Genomic DNA, 15,086 nt, shown 5'->3' on the forward strand with positions numbered 1-15,086 from the left:
CCTGCACAACCCCATTTACTGCCTCACCTCAACAGCCAAGCAAAACAAAGGTGATAAAAGCAGACAGCTGAGGAATTCCCATGGAAAATAGCACAGAGTATGTGGGAGTCTCACCTGGAACACATACTCTTCTTCACCCTGGGACTTTTCTTTAATTCTATCAAATAAATATATTACTGACACTGCTGAGATAGAAAAAGGGGGTGAAAACAATGTCTTATTTCTTTCTTATCAGTTGGGTAAATATTAATTCCCACTTCATACTAGGATTAGGCTCAAACTGGAGCATCATAAATCTGTAACCAAACTGAAGCCAACAGAGCAAGAATGTCTTTTTAAGTCCAGCTACAAAACCAGTCAATGGCATGGGATGAGAGATGCTTTTATTTTTCACCCAGTAGAACAATCAAGTGGAAGATTATTAAATGGGGAAGACAGCAGTTTTGATGGGCCAGATACCAAGTAATCCCTGAAATGTGTCCAGTGTATCTGTCAGAGGAGCAGAACTGGGCTTCTTTGGGTTCTCTTCAGTGGATAATTGCAAAAAAAATACAGTTTAGAGCTAACTGAAACCAGTCATCGGATTAAGAAAAACGGCAAAAAGGCTATTAACATTAAAACATTTTCTTTCAGCATTTTCAAAACAGAAGGTTTCACATTTTTGCTTCAAAGCAACTTGTTACAGCCCAAGACATAACGTTTATTAAAATGCAAGCCTAGAAATTAATGTTTTATTTTGGTATGAAAGGATTTGTTTGTTTCAATTTTTCCCTTTTTCATTCCACTGCGAAAATGGAAAAAAAAAAAATTGTCTCAGGTCACCCTTACATTTTTTCTCAATTTTTCAGTTCAGCCTGCAAACTGAAAAACCGTAAGGGCACAGCCTACTTGGGAGTTTACTGTCCCTCCTTTTATTTGAATCAGATCTAAACCAAAGAAAAGGGGAAGTTCATTTCACCAGGTAATACCAACCAGAATCAAGGTATTTAGGAGATGTAAAAACACTGAAAATGGGAGGAGCCATTGCTGTTTACAAGGGGCTGAACGACCCAGGAGACAGCTCTCCTGGCTCTAAAGAACACTGCCATCTACAAGTTTCCTGCTCTGCCATCCTACTTTCACCTAAGGCAATTTATGAACTGTGGGTCTGATCCTGCATTTTCAGAACCTGACTGAGATGTGCTGACACCACTTATCTGTGAGCAATGCAAGATCCAGGTAACCCACCCTAACCTGCTCTAAGCCAGGGGGCTTGGGGGTTTTGGGGTTGGGGGAAGCAAATGGAGAGAGACATAACACTCTCCCCACCAGCAACACTGGAGCATCACTCACGTGACCTGAAAACAACATCCCTTTTTTGCAAAGTGCTACCACTTCTGCAGGGACAATACAGTACTGGATAGTTGCTCTGCAAGCTCAATAAAATGAAAAGGCCTTACAAGGATCTTTGTCGGGACAGTCATCTGGTTCAAGCACAGCAGAGGACAACAACAGCAAAAAAAAAAAACCCACAATAAATTAGGTATCAGCACAGCTTTCTAAATGGTCTAGAACAGTTATTACAAGACAAAAATCACAGCTCTGGTAACTTAGAATCTTGTCCTTTTTTAAAAAAAAACAAAGCTATTATCCACAGGTTTTGCATAAAAATAAACATTTTAAGCTGACAGCATTATGTTAATTGGATCAACCCGCTTTTTTATATATATATATTTCTATGTATATTTAAATGTATATTTTTATATGAATAATCTTTAAAGGAGTAATGGGAGTCACAAATGCATAAAAATAGATATTTTGAAAAACAAAAAAGAGTAATAATAAAGACAACCCTGATGAAAAAGGAAAAAAAAGTCAAACAGGGCAGTATTCTAAAGCAACAGCTCACCATACCAAAATTTGTGGAGTCCAGTCCTTCTATATTGTGAGCAGTTACTCCTAAATACTATTGGGGTTTCCAACAGTGATGCAAAATAAATTCCTGCACATTTTTTCTTTTATAAAGGAGAAGGGATTGGGGTATATAGGACAGATTTAATGCCTGTTACATTGCTGTAAATAACTAGCATAAATCTTCTGTCAAGATGAAAGCAGGAGGAACTTCAACAATGCTTGCATCTATAAGAATATATTTTCTAATCAAAATCAGATCTGTTCCTCCAAACTAAGTTGTTGTGGTTTTTTTTTAAACACAATTTTTGCCCTACAATATTTTTCTGTTGTTCTACAAATAATCCAAACAGACTGGAAAAGGTGAGATTTTCAGTACTCTGTCAGGATTTTGTGCAGCTTTGACAAAAGCCAACTCCTACCAGTTTGGAAGATCATTTCAGAGTGATCCTGAGCATGGTGTAACCTCACTGTTAAAAATCCCTTCAGGGCAAAACAATCATGGGGGAGGAGGGGAAGCTGTAAAAAATTAAAATAGCCTGACTTGCTTGCCAGCTGCATCAGTATTCAAGTAAAGTTTATAAAGTACCTTTGTGGGACTTCAGAGTCTTGGAGAGCCAGACTGGCTTATATTAACAAGTGTAATATGCACTTAGAATATGCCTTGTCATCTGCTTGTCTAAACTAAAAAAAAAAAAACAAAATTCAAAAACAAACAGAAGCAAAGGAAAGGTAAAGGAAAGGACTCAGCATCAGTATTGGACTGCAGAGTGTCTTCTTGACACTGACACTTTGATATTCTTGCCTTCCTTTCTAATGCATTACAATAGCATGAAATCACACAGCCATTTTAAACGAGCATTTCAAGAGTCCAGTTTTCAGAGACTGAAAACTTGATCATCAGCACAGCACTGGAAAAAGCTGATCTAACCATATTTCACTTATAGAACTCTTCAAAGGAAAATAAATACAATTCCACAAAAAACAACGCCAAAGAAAAGCACAGGAAGTAATTTGTTTTTTATCAGTGTTTTCTCTTTGATATTCTTACAGGAAAAAAAAAAATCCCTCATCTCTGTCTTTAAAAGCAAATTTTCTAACCAGTAGATTTTAGAGCTATTTTCCATCTACATGAATCTAAGTTTTTCTGAAACCACCAATAGGTTTGGATTTTTTTGGGGGGTATGGGGATGGGGATGTGTGTACTAGAGAATTCCCTCTCCTAAATTTCAGACATCCAAATGGCATCTGTTTGTTTTGTCTTGTTTCTCCTCTTGAATTTGTCCATTCCCCTTAGGTTTTCAAAGGCCAACCCTACTGTGAGAATTTAGGCGTCCGCATTTGAAGGAACTTTGGACCGAGCACAGCTTCACACATTTCACCTTCTTCATGCCCTTTCCATGTAGTTTCTTCTCTCTTTACATGTATAAAATCACAGTTTATGTAACATTGTTTTAAAGGAAGAAAATAAAATACACACACACACACACACACATACATTGTAGTGGTGAACACTATACACTAAATTTTTTTTTCAACAGCATAACAGAAAGTTTGGCCTACTGTAGGTTGAAGATGTAGGGAAGGCTGAATTTTTATGGTTGCCATGCAAGCCACCTTCAAGACAAAACAGATTAACCCACCCAAGAGCAAATGCAGCTTCTACTTTCAAGCCATTCAACAAATAACTGCCTTTCCAGGAATCAGACTGACATCTGACAATTCACTCAATGCAGTATTTAGAGAACCTCACTGAGTTGCTTCTGCACCAGTCCTTTGAATCCAAATGCTGTTTAAACCAAAGGGGAAGAGGGTATCTGAACTGCCTTATTATTATTAATATGTATATATTTCAATAACACTTTGAATTTCAATTAACTTCTGAAACCCTGCTCTTTGAGAAGAACACATCCTTTAAGTTGACTTTTTTTTCAGGCTTCTACTCCATAATTCTCTCTTCATTTCCTTTCATAGTTCTTTTTCAGTTATCTACCAGAAAACTTGCTTTCTTCCAGCAGAAATGCAGCTGGTGGGCTTGGATTTTCACTGCACCCGTTCTGTGAAATTCTCAGGGAAAACCCCTCGGCATTGGTCAAGTTCCTTATGCTGGATCCAGTCAGACTCCTTCACACCCATCAGCCATCCTTCGTCCTGGAGGAGGAGACAGAGATCAGATGCTAAGGGACAGATGTGAGCAGGGATTTTTCTTACATGGTGCAGGCCAAGGAGGTGTCAAGACATTACCAAAGCCATGCTCTTATTTGGCTTGGAGACAATCCAGGAGGAGTATGGGGAGAAGGAAAAAATGTTGTTGTTTCCTTTTAAACAGAGAAAAGGCTACATCCCACCAGAGTTCACACCAAAGCTCCCATCTGACCCAGACCGTGCAGACATAGTAAAAAATCTAACAAAAACATGTCAACATTTACACCCACTGAAACAGGAGAAATTCTGCCAAAAGACACTCCAGAGCTACAGGATGGGAATCACCTCTCTCACCCTTCACAATGCAAACATGAGGGGTCTAGCATTCTCCACAGTCATAAAAGAGACAGGCACCTCCAGCATGTAATTCACCCCATTCATCACAGGCACAAGTCTTTGGAAAGGATGAAATCAGCTCCAGGAGGTGCTCCTCCCTGCTCCAGCCAGGGCACCCAGATGGCTGGCATTTTAGAGGTGGTACAGGCAAAAGGAGTCTTACTTGCTATGCTGAAATCCTGATCTATGAGAATTGGGAGCTGAGGAACCCAACCTATCTTCCCAAAACTCAGCAGTCTGTTTGGTTTGATGCAAGGTGAGGTCAGCAAAACTCCCAAATTTTGGCTACATGTGATTTAGGTGTCTCAATAAGGTCTTCCCTAGCCTCCAACCTATACATCTAAAAACACAGATGAATTTTCAGTCAGGCAAAAGGAACCAGGCTTGATAGAAACTGTTCATGAGCAAAACCACACTTCCCACCCTCTGCCTGCAGGTTGTCTGGCATTGAGATTTCTGCTCCATCCTAGGCACATGAGGGACACATTCAAGATATTCAAGGTGGGAGGGCTGCACTGAGCTTGCAGCTCAGGTGTACAACCACTCTATTCTCTGCCTGCCTTGGAGCTGCCACCATGGAAGCTCCCCTTCCATGCACATCCCCCACTCATTTGCAGTGGGGCAGCCAAGGGGTTTAGAGTGCAGCATGAGGCACGAGAGCTGCACAGCTCCCAGAGCCTGCAGGCTCACTTAGCCCTGACTGCTGCCTTCAATTGGAACATCCAGGAGATGTCATGGGAATGACGCGAGATGGGAGCCCATCTGCAGCAGCCAGCTGCAGGGGCTGTGGAAGGACTGACATGCCATAAATCAGGAAGACAAACAACCAGGCAGAAGACACTGGGCCCAAGTATCTAGGAGGCAGCTTCAAGCTCACAGCACGTCAGGCACAAAAGCTCATCCATTTGCACATAGTGCTGTGCCATAGAGCACGCATGCATCACTCCCACCACATCCTGCTATGAAGGGTCTCCTCGGCTGTAGGGATTAGACGTGAGGATCCAGATGGGGCCTTAACAATTTTAAGCCACATCACTTGAAGTGCCAGCTTAGAAGTGTTGCTGCCCTCAACCCTTTCTTCTATTAAGAGAGATGAATCCAGGCCTGGACATAGCCACAAACTGAGACCTAAGCTGCAAGGTAGGGATGGGAATCAGTCTAGTATCCTAAGCTCCCTCCACTCACGTGCACAGTTCATGCACCTGTTAACAGCCAGCAATTCCTGGCTGGGTATGGTTGAGGTTAGGGAAATGAGTTGTAGCACAGGATACACTGTAGAAGGGTTAGAGGGCTTCAGTGCAGCTACAGAGTCATGTTAGCAACACTCAGAGCTCACCCTCTGCAGCTTGGAGAGTCTCGAGTTCATGGCTGTTGCACCCACATCCAGCTAAAGTGCAAACACAGGGCATTGAAAAACTCTGATCCAAAAACCCCATCAGGTTTCTACCACAGAAACTGGGGGAGCTGATACTCATTTCCCATCCAGAAAGCTTTCTGAGAAAGAAATGTTCACAAATGCTTGTGCGGGGCAGTCCCACCCAGTGGGGAGTCTCGTCTCCAGAAGGAATCAGTGCCTGTTCCCCAAAAACCTCTCCTCCTCTAGCTGTGTGGGAACTGTTGGCATTTTATAGCTCCATTTCACAAGCATCAGCATGATCTGCCTCCACAATTCACAAAGCTAACAGCTGGGCCACAAAGAGGACTCACATTTTCTGAGTTAGTGAACTACATCATCTTCCCTTTACCCCTTGTGGCATGCAGATTTTATCTGAACTAGGCCAAAGCCAAAGAGCTGATGACTGCTCAATCAATTTGGAGAATTCTTTCTTTTCCAAACAGAAACCTAGAGATGTGAGCATTAATTTTATAAACTCAACACCTCTCTCAGTCAAAGTTGTAAAACTGCTGCAGATTGTCAGCTGGGTGCCCTCAAACACAGAAAGTGAGGAGGACTTACTCAAGGCTTCTAGCTCAAATTAAAGAAAAACATGACCAAGTAAAATCAGGCAGAAGATAGGCAGCAAGACTTGTTCTCTGGAGCTGAGACCTGTTCTAGCCTTTGGTTCTACTGCCATCTCCTGACCAAACACAGTCACTTGGAAACAGCCACTGCTGTGCTGAAGTGCAAGACATCATCTACCACCAGCTGCCTTCTCAGAGCTCCAACACTTCTCAAAAGAGAAGAAAACATCATAAGGTATGAGTCGCTGCTTTCAATGCCATAGTCTGTGCTGTAGTGGTCATAGGGAATGTGCATCAAGTTTAGGGGCAGTGAGGAGGCAAAGTATGGGGTCTGTTGTGCTCCCTGATCAAGAGAGCCACTGTATTGGCTCAAATGTTTTGATAGGGACAAGAATCCATGGCTACTGCACATGCTTTATGCAGGATAGTGTCTCCACTTTCCAGTAACAAGCAGAGTCCTCCCCTCTGTTGCAAGAAGCCAATCTCAAGCTCAAGGACAACCAGCTCTCTTGCCAGCTCCCAGCCACAAACTAACGGCTCAGGATTCAGCCAGCCAACTGTTAGTGAAGAAAGAAGCAGCTCAGGAGACCCCCTTGGCTCCGCCTGGCCCATGCTCACACCCTGCCTCCCCCACTCACCTGCTCCTCAGGGTTCTCAAATGGAATCACAAGCACCACGTCCCCGGCCTTCAGCTGCAGCTCGTCAGTGTCGGTGGCCGTGTAATCGTGCATGGCCTGGACCTGCAGGGACAGGAGAGCAGCACTTTGAGCACTACAGCCTAAAATGCCACCTGAAACCACACTAAATGTTATGAGCCTCCTGTCATTCTTCAGGGCTTTGCCATTCTTTCGCTTTCAGTGGAACTCATAGAAAAAAAATGGGAATTACTAAAGCAGGGAAATGTTCCTATAGTAAGATGCTGTAAATTTTCACTTTCAGGGCATGATACAGCTGTGCTTTCTGGCTACCACATTCCCCTACAGACATTAAATCTGTGGCTTTTCCTCACCCAAAATCACTCCTTCCTCCACTCCTTTGCTGCAAGTCATCTTAGGCATATTCAGAATGTCCACTCAACTTCCCTGTCTAGTCCTATACCTTCCTCTGTTAATTCTGACTTTCTAACTTCCCTGAACATGGAGTCCTCTGTTCCTGCTGGTGTTCCCAACTCTTCTCAACTTGTCAACTTGCACCAAAGCTTAACTTTTCCTGTCAGGAGCACATTTTATCCACTATCCAGAGTCTGTGACTGACACCACCACACTGCCAAGACAGAAACCACTCCAGCACAGAGAATGGATTTTGCTGCACAGTACAGCAAGACCTTTAGATGCTGATGCTCTTACATAATCCTCTGAAACATCTGGAACTGCATGAAGAGGAAGAGAGGAAGGTTTATCTCTTCTTCAACTTCTGTTCTGCCCTTCAATGTGGCCTAGCCCATGGCCGTGCTGAGTGAAAGCAGTTAATGCCTTACAGGGGAGGAAAAAACCCTCACCAAGAACTCGATGCTGCACAGCCACATACTCACCTTGAACAGAAATCCTGGGGGCATGTCAGCTCTCTCAGATGAAGCACCTCCTTCCACAGTGCCATTGACAGTTGCAGGGAAAGTTTCCACAACAACAGCAGGCAAAGAGCTCTGATAGGCAGTGGCAGCCAAAAGGAGGGAAAAAAAGACATTGAGAAAAGAGAATCCAAAACTGAAGTTCCAAGTCCACCCTGGAGGATCCAGACCCCAACCATCCCATGGCTTCAGTGGGTTTTCCAAGCACACCAGTCAGCAGCAAGAACACCCCAAGGGACAGCAGAGGCGGCAGCAAGAAGGCAGGATTGGTGACTGCTGTCCTTCCATGCCTAAGGCTGCAGAAAGGCAGGGGTGAGTTGTAGGTTTCCTGAGACTATAATGCCCAGCATTTACCAGTTGCTGTGGTCACAATGCAATCTCATAGAGCCCTCCTGGAACAGACAACTCAAATGTGACAGCCTGTAGGAACAAAGCTGCCATGAGATCAGACCTACCCTTGTTCTCTAAAAGGGCAGTAGTGTGACCAAAAAGAGAGGAAGTCTGGATATTCAGGAGACACAGCCAGAGCCCAGAGGACAGGCAGGCAAAGTAAATGGCAAGCAAGAGGGAATCCAGCTGACAACACAGCTTAGGACAGCATGGGCTGTGGCCTGACTTCATAACATGGGTGAAGGGACAATTCTTTTACTGGATTTTCCAGCAGGACTTCTCCCTAAGCATTACACAGATAAAATGCAACAACTAAGTCTGGTCCCTGAATGAGAGCATTGTAACTCCTCTGGTGGCAGGGATGTTTTTTTTCCAAGCAGCTACACAGCTCTTGTCCCAGTGCAGCCTCCCACATGTGCTGGGTAACAAAGGGATGGAGGAAAGGGATTGCTGTCCCTTGAGGTTTACCGATCCTGAGTCAGCTTCAGTTTTAGATGCTTCAGCTCCAGCTGCTGCTTCTGATCCAGCTGCTTCAGCTCCTGCGCGGGCTGCTTCTGCAGGCTGCAATACAAAAGTCATCCCAATGGGAAGTTACTCTCCTTCCAGCCACACAAAGAGTGTGCAGCAAAGTGCAGCCCAGCCTGCCCAAGTGCTCTGTGCCATTGCCTGAGCCATCTGCTGACTAACAGGTGAGACACTGCAGGGTCTGGCTGCATTTCTGTCTTCCCCTTTCTCTGCAGCTCATGGAAATCACAACAAAGTCAGAAACCCTCAACTCCAGCCATGCAATAATTCAGAGGAAATCAATGAAACGCCAAAAATTCTGTGTGCTTCTCTTTTCATGATCCAAACTGCAGATCTACTTAACACACACAGTATCTATTATTAGATCTAGATTGTCCACTTGTAAGAGAATACAAGTTCTCCTGCATGCCAAAGAACAAGGATCTCTCCATAGTCTACTTCCAAGGACAACAATCACAGAAGATTTAAGTACTTGCCTACTTCCAGAAACAAAAGAGCATGGTAAGAATGTGTCCAGATATGAAACTTAGTAGTCCAGACCCAGCACCACCATGACAATAGCACCGAATCAAAGAGGAGACTGTGTTAACTTTCACCCCCTCGAATTTTGGACAGGCCCAAAGAGTTGTGGATTTGGATTCTTTTGTGAATATTCTATTACTAACAATTTTCTATGAATATTCCAGATGGGGTGCGTAGCACATTTGTGTTGATGGAAAGTTTCTACTGCATAAAAGCTGCCACCACCAAGGAGATTCAGTATCACCCACAAATCACTGCCTGACAAAGACTATTCTAAAAAGCCTGGGGACAAGGGTTTCTGTGCACAACAGAAGACCAACCAAACACCTATGACAGGCTTCCAGCGGTTCAAGTTTTTATTCTCCTTTATCTGGAGTCAGATTAACTCTTTTAAACACAAAATTAAAGATATTAATTTCCCCCTCCCAGAAACTGCAACAATGCAGGAAGTACATTGGATCTGGTAGCACCAAGGCTGCAAATCAGCCCCTTGGGAGACTGGCCAGGCAGCATCATGGAAGACTCCCAAGATTTGCCATTTTACATACATGGGAATACCCAGCTTTAGTAGGCCTACATGCCTCATACATCTGATAAACACATGCTGTCCTCCTTCAGCTGGGATAGTTGATTTTCTTCTTAATAGCTAGTATAGGGCTGTGTTTTGGATTTAGGATGAGAATAATGTTGCCAACACTGATGATGTAGTTGTTATTGAGCAGTGCTTACATCAAGTCAAAGACTTTTCAGGTTCTCATGCTGCTGTGCCAGCAAGGAGGCAGGGGGACACAAGGACAGGAGGGGACACAGCCAGGACAACTGACCCCAAGTGACCACAGGGATATCCCAAATGCCATCATGCTCAGTGTATAAACTATGGGAAAAGCTGATCAGGCACCACTGCTCAGGAATGAGCTGGGCATCAGTCAGCTGGTGTTGAGTAACTGTTTTTCATTTGCCTCACTTGGGGGTTTTTTTTGGGTTTCATTTATCTCTGTCATTTTTCTCTGCATTACAATTATTATTATGTTGTTTGAATTAAGATGGTCTCATCTCAATCCACAAGTTTTATTACTTTTATCCTTCCAACTTTCTCCTCCAGCCCACCAATGGGAGGGAAGGAGTGGTTGTGTGGTGCTTCACTGCCAGTTGGAGTTAAATCCAAACACATACACCCCTGCATACAATCATATTAAAAACAAAACATTGTCCAGATTCCTTAATTTTGCAGTTCTTATAGTCCCAACCTTACAAAACCCCAGAGTAAAGCAGTCACCATGGTAAACCTTAAATGTACCAGCTGGCTACTAGCCATGCACTAGCACAATGCTCCAAGCAGCATTCTAACAACAGCAGCAATAAGAAAGAAATAAATCTTTGATTTAATAAAAATCCATTACTTTACCTTCAGCTGCTCCAGTGGTGTCATCTAACACATGCTTTCCTCCCCTATCATATCCTTCCTCATGTCTCCCAATCACCATGTGCACAGCCCTATACTGCCAGAAGACATTACAAAGAGTAGAGCTGTTCCCATCCCACAGAGGATTCCCTCAGCAGCTTTGGTAGAGCTAAGGTAAATACAAGCATATGAAATGCTACAAAGGATCCTCCTGTTTAATTGGATTCACTCCCAGGTTTTCATTTGGGTTCAGTGAAACTGGAATTAGGACAAATGCCAGGCCAGCTTTATGTGACCACGCTTGAGTTTGATATGGACAAGTGAAAAGGACCTCAAGATGAGGGTTTGGGGTTGTTTCTTGGGTTTTTTTAAGCAGCTAATTTGCAAAAATAGTATGGAATAATCAGAGAAACTGGATCTAAATTAATCCCTTGAATTTCAACAAAGGGCATTTTCATATCAACTATTAATTTTTCTATTTTATATACCTGTGGGGCACCCTGAGACCTATAAAAGCATTTACAGTCATGGAAAGAAAGAACTGCTCACTGCTGTTACCAGGTTTAAAAGCTTTGCTTATTCCAACAGCAGCATCATGCACACCAAATGCACATTTCCCAGTCTGCAGAACTAAGCCAGCTCTGCTGCACTCAAGGTTCTATGCAGTTGATAACCTCATGGCCTATGGGACTAAGGAACCCCAAAAACAGTCTCCTCTCATCAACAGCTAAGAACAGTTATAACAAAAACACTTCAGAAGACTTGAAGAGGAAGATTCCCCAGCCTCAGGAAGCTCTGCTATTTGTGTATGGTATGCCAAGGTGAGAACTGGTACAGGGAGAACACCTTGACTAGCAGCATTTCCTGGTTGAGCAGATTCTCTTTGGGGTAAAACCAGTTTGCAGGATGAGAGAAGTGGTCAAAAAAAACCTTTTACAGCCAAGACTGTAAGCACAGCTCAATCAGCTACGGTCATACCTTACCCCTGCCCATTCCCCTGAAAGGAATGAGATTTTTCCTAGCTAAACCAGTCTCTTCTTCCCTATGACAGATTGACAATGCACATACAGGGGAAGGACAGATGTTAAATACTGATGGCTGATACAACACACAAGGGGAAGCCTTCTTCCTTGACATCACCCAAGCTCATGGGAAGGAGAGTAGTGCCCACAGTGAGTCCTTAGGCCAGGGCTATGTTGTGTCCTTCCAAGTACACTCATTCTAGGGGGTGATCTGGCCCTTGGGAATGGGAAGGTTGGCAGGACTCAATTCCCCTGCATGAGTCAAGGCCATGAGCTTACTCAGTGAATACAGCCAGTTCCAGCAGCAAGCCTGAGAACCCAGACCAAGCATTTTCTGTCCACACTGCTGGCTGCCAGTCCAGGGGGACTCAAAAGTAGTTGTGCTTGAAATACCTCTCAAGGGGCTAATCTGCAGCAACCTGAGACCTGCCCAGACCAGATATGTAGAGAGGGCATAAACGAGGGTCAGGGTTTTGTTCAGATGCAGGGCATGTGCAGGGTCTCCCTGTCAGCAAGCTCCAAAGCTGAGGCTGAGGCAGATGCCAGGCATGTCTTGGGCCTGCAGTTAACTTCCAGTGGAGACACAGGGTGTGCAAATTCACATCAGCCTTTCTGACAATGACGGTCAATGAACAGCAAACAGCACAGACAATTCCAGATGTGTACATATCTAATGGTACAGGCAGTAATGATGATATATTTATGACAGCTGAGATATTTATGCATTGCACACGAGACCAACAAGATGCAGAGAGTTTAGGAAATGCTGTGTTGTGGAGAGTGAGGATGATGCCACAGTGGTGTTAAGTATGAGGTGAAGGTCACAGCATTATGGCAAGGGAAGGATGAGTGGGTTAGCAGGGAAAGGCAATGGGCATGTGCACTGGTAGAATGGTAAGTCTTAGAGTGCCAGACTGACTTGCAAACGTGTGGCTGGCCCTGGGGCTTCATACAAGGTGCATAAGTGGGTCCAGCAGCACAAAGAGCAACTTTGGCCTGGGGTGTGCAGGAAGGAGAAGCAGTGAAGGAAAGGAGACAGGCATGTGAACAGAGCTGGCACTGGCATGTGAACAGACATGATGAGAGACAAAAGCTGTATGAATTTCTTACCTCCCATAAATCCCAAGGTAAAGACTAAGCATGTCAAAGAGCAACAAAAATAAAACATGTTTATACATGATTATATCAGTGAGCACAAACATTACAAACACTGATCAGACTGAAGCAGACATACACATTCAACAGCACTTATCTCTGCATGTTTTGAAAATATCTGTTATATACATCTCTGAGAATAGAAGATCTTTAAGGTCCCTTCCAACCCCTAACATTCTATGATTCTGTGGTCTTTGGATCAGCAGTAAAATACAGTAACCACTCTGCCATACTGCCCATCCTACAGGAAATAAATCTGACTGTTCTGATACATAGGTGGTTTTCACTATTTTTGTACTTTGGTTACCAGTAGAAATTACTTATTTTTTACTCTTTTAATGACTTCTGAAGCTACTAATAATTAGGTTAGAACACTAAATATGATATTGCTGAGCACTTTTGAAAAACCCACTTAGTGTAACATTTGTTGCTTACTGAAAGGATAACAATTTCATTTTAAGTCAAATTTATACTCGTATTCTATGTAAGTATAACCAATCATCTGAGTTCTAACTGATGATTCAGAAAAAAAAAAAACTTTTTCAAAAAGGCTTATCCTGATATGCAGCTTGTCCTGAAGGCAAGTAGACACAAAATGCCCATGTACCCACAAAGTTCCAAAAAAGGATAGCTTTGCCATATTGTTGTGTATCCAATTATGACAATAACTAGTATCTTGCAGATACAGTATTTTAATTTAGGGGAATCAAATGCCTAAATGTTTGATTGCTCTGACAAAAGAAGTCTTATTCCTACAAAAATCTGTGCCATACAGACCTACTTAACATGATGATACTGGAGATGTACTATAAACAACCCAATTATGTTAATTACAAATTTTAGTGGCATCCATGGCAAAAAATAACCACTTCACATATATAAAATGGAAAACCTCAGCAAGGACAACCACCATATTCAGGATGCACTGCAAAGCCTCCTGTCATGTAGACATAACATGAGGCACAGTTCATCTGCCTCTGGCAGATGACAGGATCAGGTACAGACCAGAACAGAATTAGGCATCTTCCTTTTTGATACCACACTGTGACAGGCAGGAAGCTGCTTCTCAACTGTGAATGCAGGCTGTGTCATACACAGAAAAAGAAGGGCTTCACATCACTTGAATATCCATTAACAGCCTTATTCACCTTAAGTAACTGCAGATTATCAAAGTGTCTGTTAATTAAAAATCCATTTGAGAGCAATTTACAGCAGGAGCTCAGAGCTCAGGCTGAATTCCCATCCACAGGTTAACAACTTTAATACATACAGCATACAGAGGGTGCTGCTCTAGGGAGGGACATACATTAAGTGGATCATCAGAGCAAAGCCCAAGCACCCCAGAAAGACCTAGTGCCTGACTGTGGCCAGGCCAGCAGCCACCTGATTCTTCCTGGACTTCCACATCCAGCAGAGAAGAGCAAGGTCCACATCCTGGGCACCCACACCCAAGCCCAGCCACCCACAGCTCAGGTCCATGCTATCGTTCAGGTGGGTGCAAGTCAGTCATGAAGGGAGAAGGAATGGTGATATGAACCAACCTGGGAGGCGGGTGTGGGGGTCTTCCCCACAGTGGCATCTGGTTTAATGGGATCAAAATCCAGATCCAACAGGCTGGCTCCCTCCTGGAAGGGCCCAGGGGCATCAAACTTGGCAGCAGTGAGGGAGAGAAGTAGTATGAGCATTAGACACGCGCGTGTGCAGGGTGGAGGGAGGGTGTGTGATATCCCGGAGCTGAGGCTGCAAGCGCAGAAGAAACGGTGGCAGCGCAAACACTGGATGTGAGTCCTGACTGCCTGGTGCCCACGATCCCAGGCAGCTCACATGGGGCCCTGCAAACCAAATCTGAGCCTCTTCCACAGCACTCATCTTCCCACCTGGCCAAATGAGCGACATGGTGCGAGCACCTGATCTGCTGTGGTCAAAGGGATCATGGCCCCTGACGAGTGAGAAGGACTGCTCCTCTATCTGCATCTACTCCCCACAGCTCATCCAGCGGCCTTTACACTGACAGACCAACTTCCCCAGCTACACATAAATGAGCTCCCATCCATACAACCCATCTCAGAAACAAAATTCCAGGCAGAATACCACTCAAAATGCTGAAAGG

General features: G+C 43.8%; 1 protein-coding gene across 13 annotated transcripts in view; it reads right to left on the reverse strand.

Moving 5' to 3' along the window:
• Positions 1 to 366: 366 nt before the first annotated feature.
• The window catches only part of BIN1 (bridging integrator 1), an 88,080-nt gene continuing 73,360 nt past the window's right edge, over positions 367 to 15,086 (reverse strand). For 4 of the 13 annotated variants that reach the window (XM_059852777.1, XM_059852779.1, XM_059852786.1 and 1 more), the window contains 7 exons: positions 14,518 to 14,625; positions 12,932 to 12,955; positions 8,819 to 8,911; positions 7,925 to 8,035; positions 7,032 to 7,133; positions 5,768 to 5,818; positions 367 to 4,041 (listed from right to left, as the gene is read on the reverse strand). In XM_059852777.1, the coding sequence (XP_059708760.1) occupies positions 3,934 to 4,041; positions 5,768 to 5,818; positions 7,032 to 7,133; positions 7,925 to 8,035; positions 8,819 to 8,911; positions 12,932 to 12,955; positions 14,518 to 14,625 (597 nt within the window). In that variant the 3' untranslated portion in view covers positions 367 to 3,933. The remainder of the gene's footprint in view (positions 4,042 to 5,767; positions 5,819 to 7,031; positions 7,134 to 7,924; positions 8,036 to 8,818; positions 8,912 to 12,931; positions 12,956 to 14,517; positions 14,626 to 15,086) is intronic. The other 9 variants (XM_059852790.1, XM_059852787.1, XM_059852789.1 and 6 more) reach the window with 4 other exon arrangements.

This window comes from Haemorhous mexicanus, chromosome 8 (genome assembly GCF_027477595.1).
Source record: "Haemorhous mexicanus isolate bHaeMex1 chromosome 8, bHaeMex1.pri, whole genome shotgun sequence".
NCBI lineage: Eukaryota > Metazoa > Chordata > Aves > Passeriformes > Fringillidae > Haemorhous > Haemorhous mexicanus.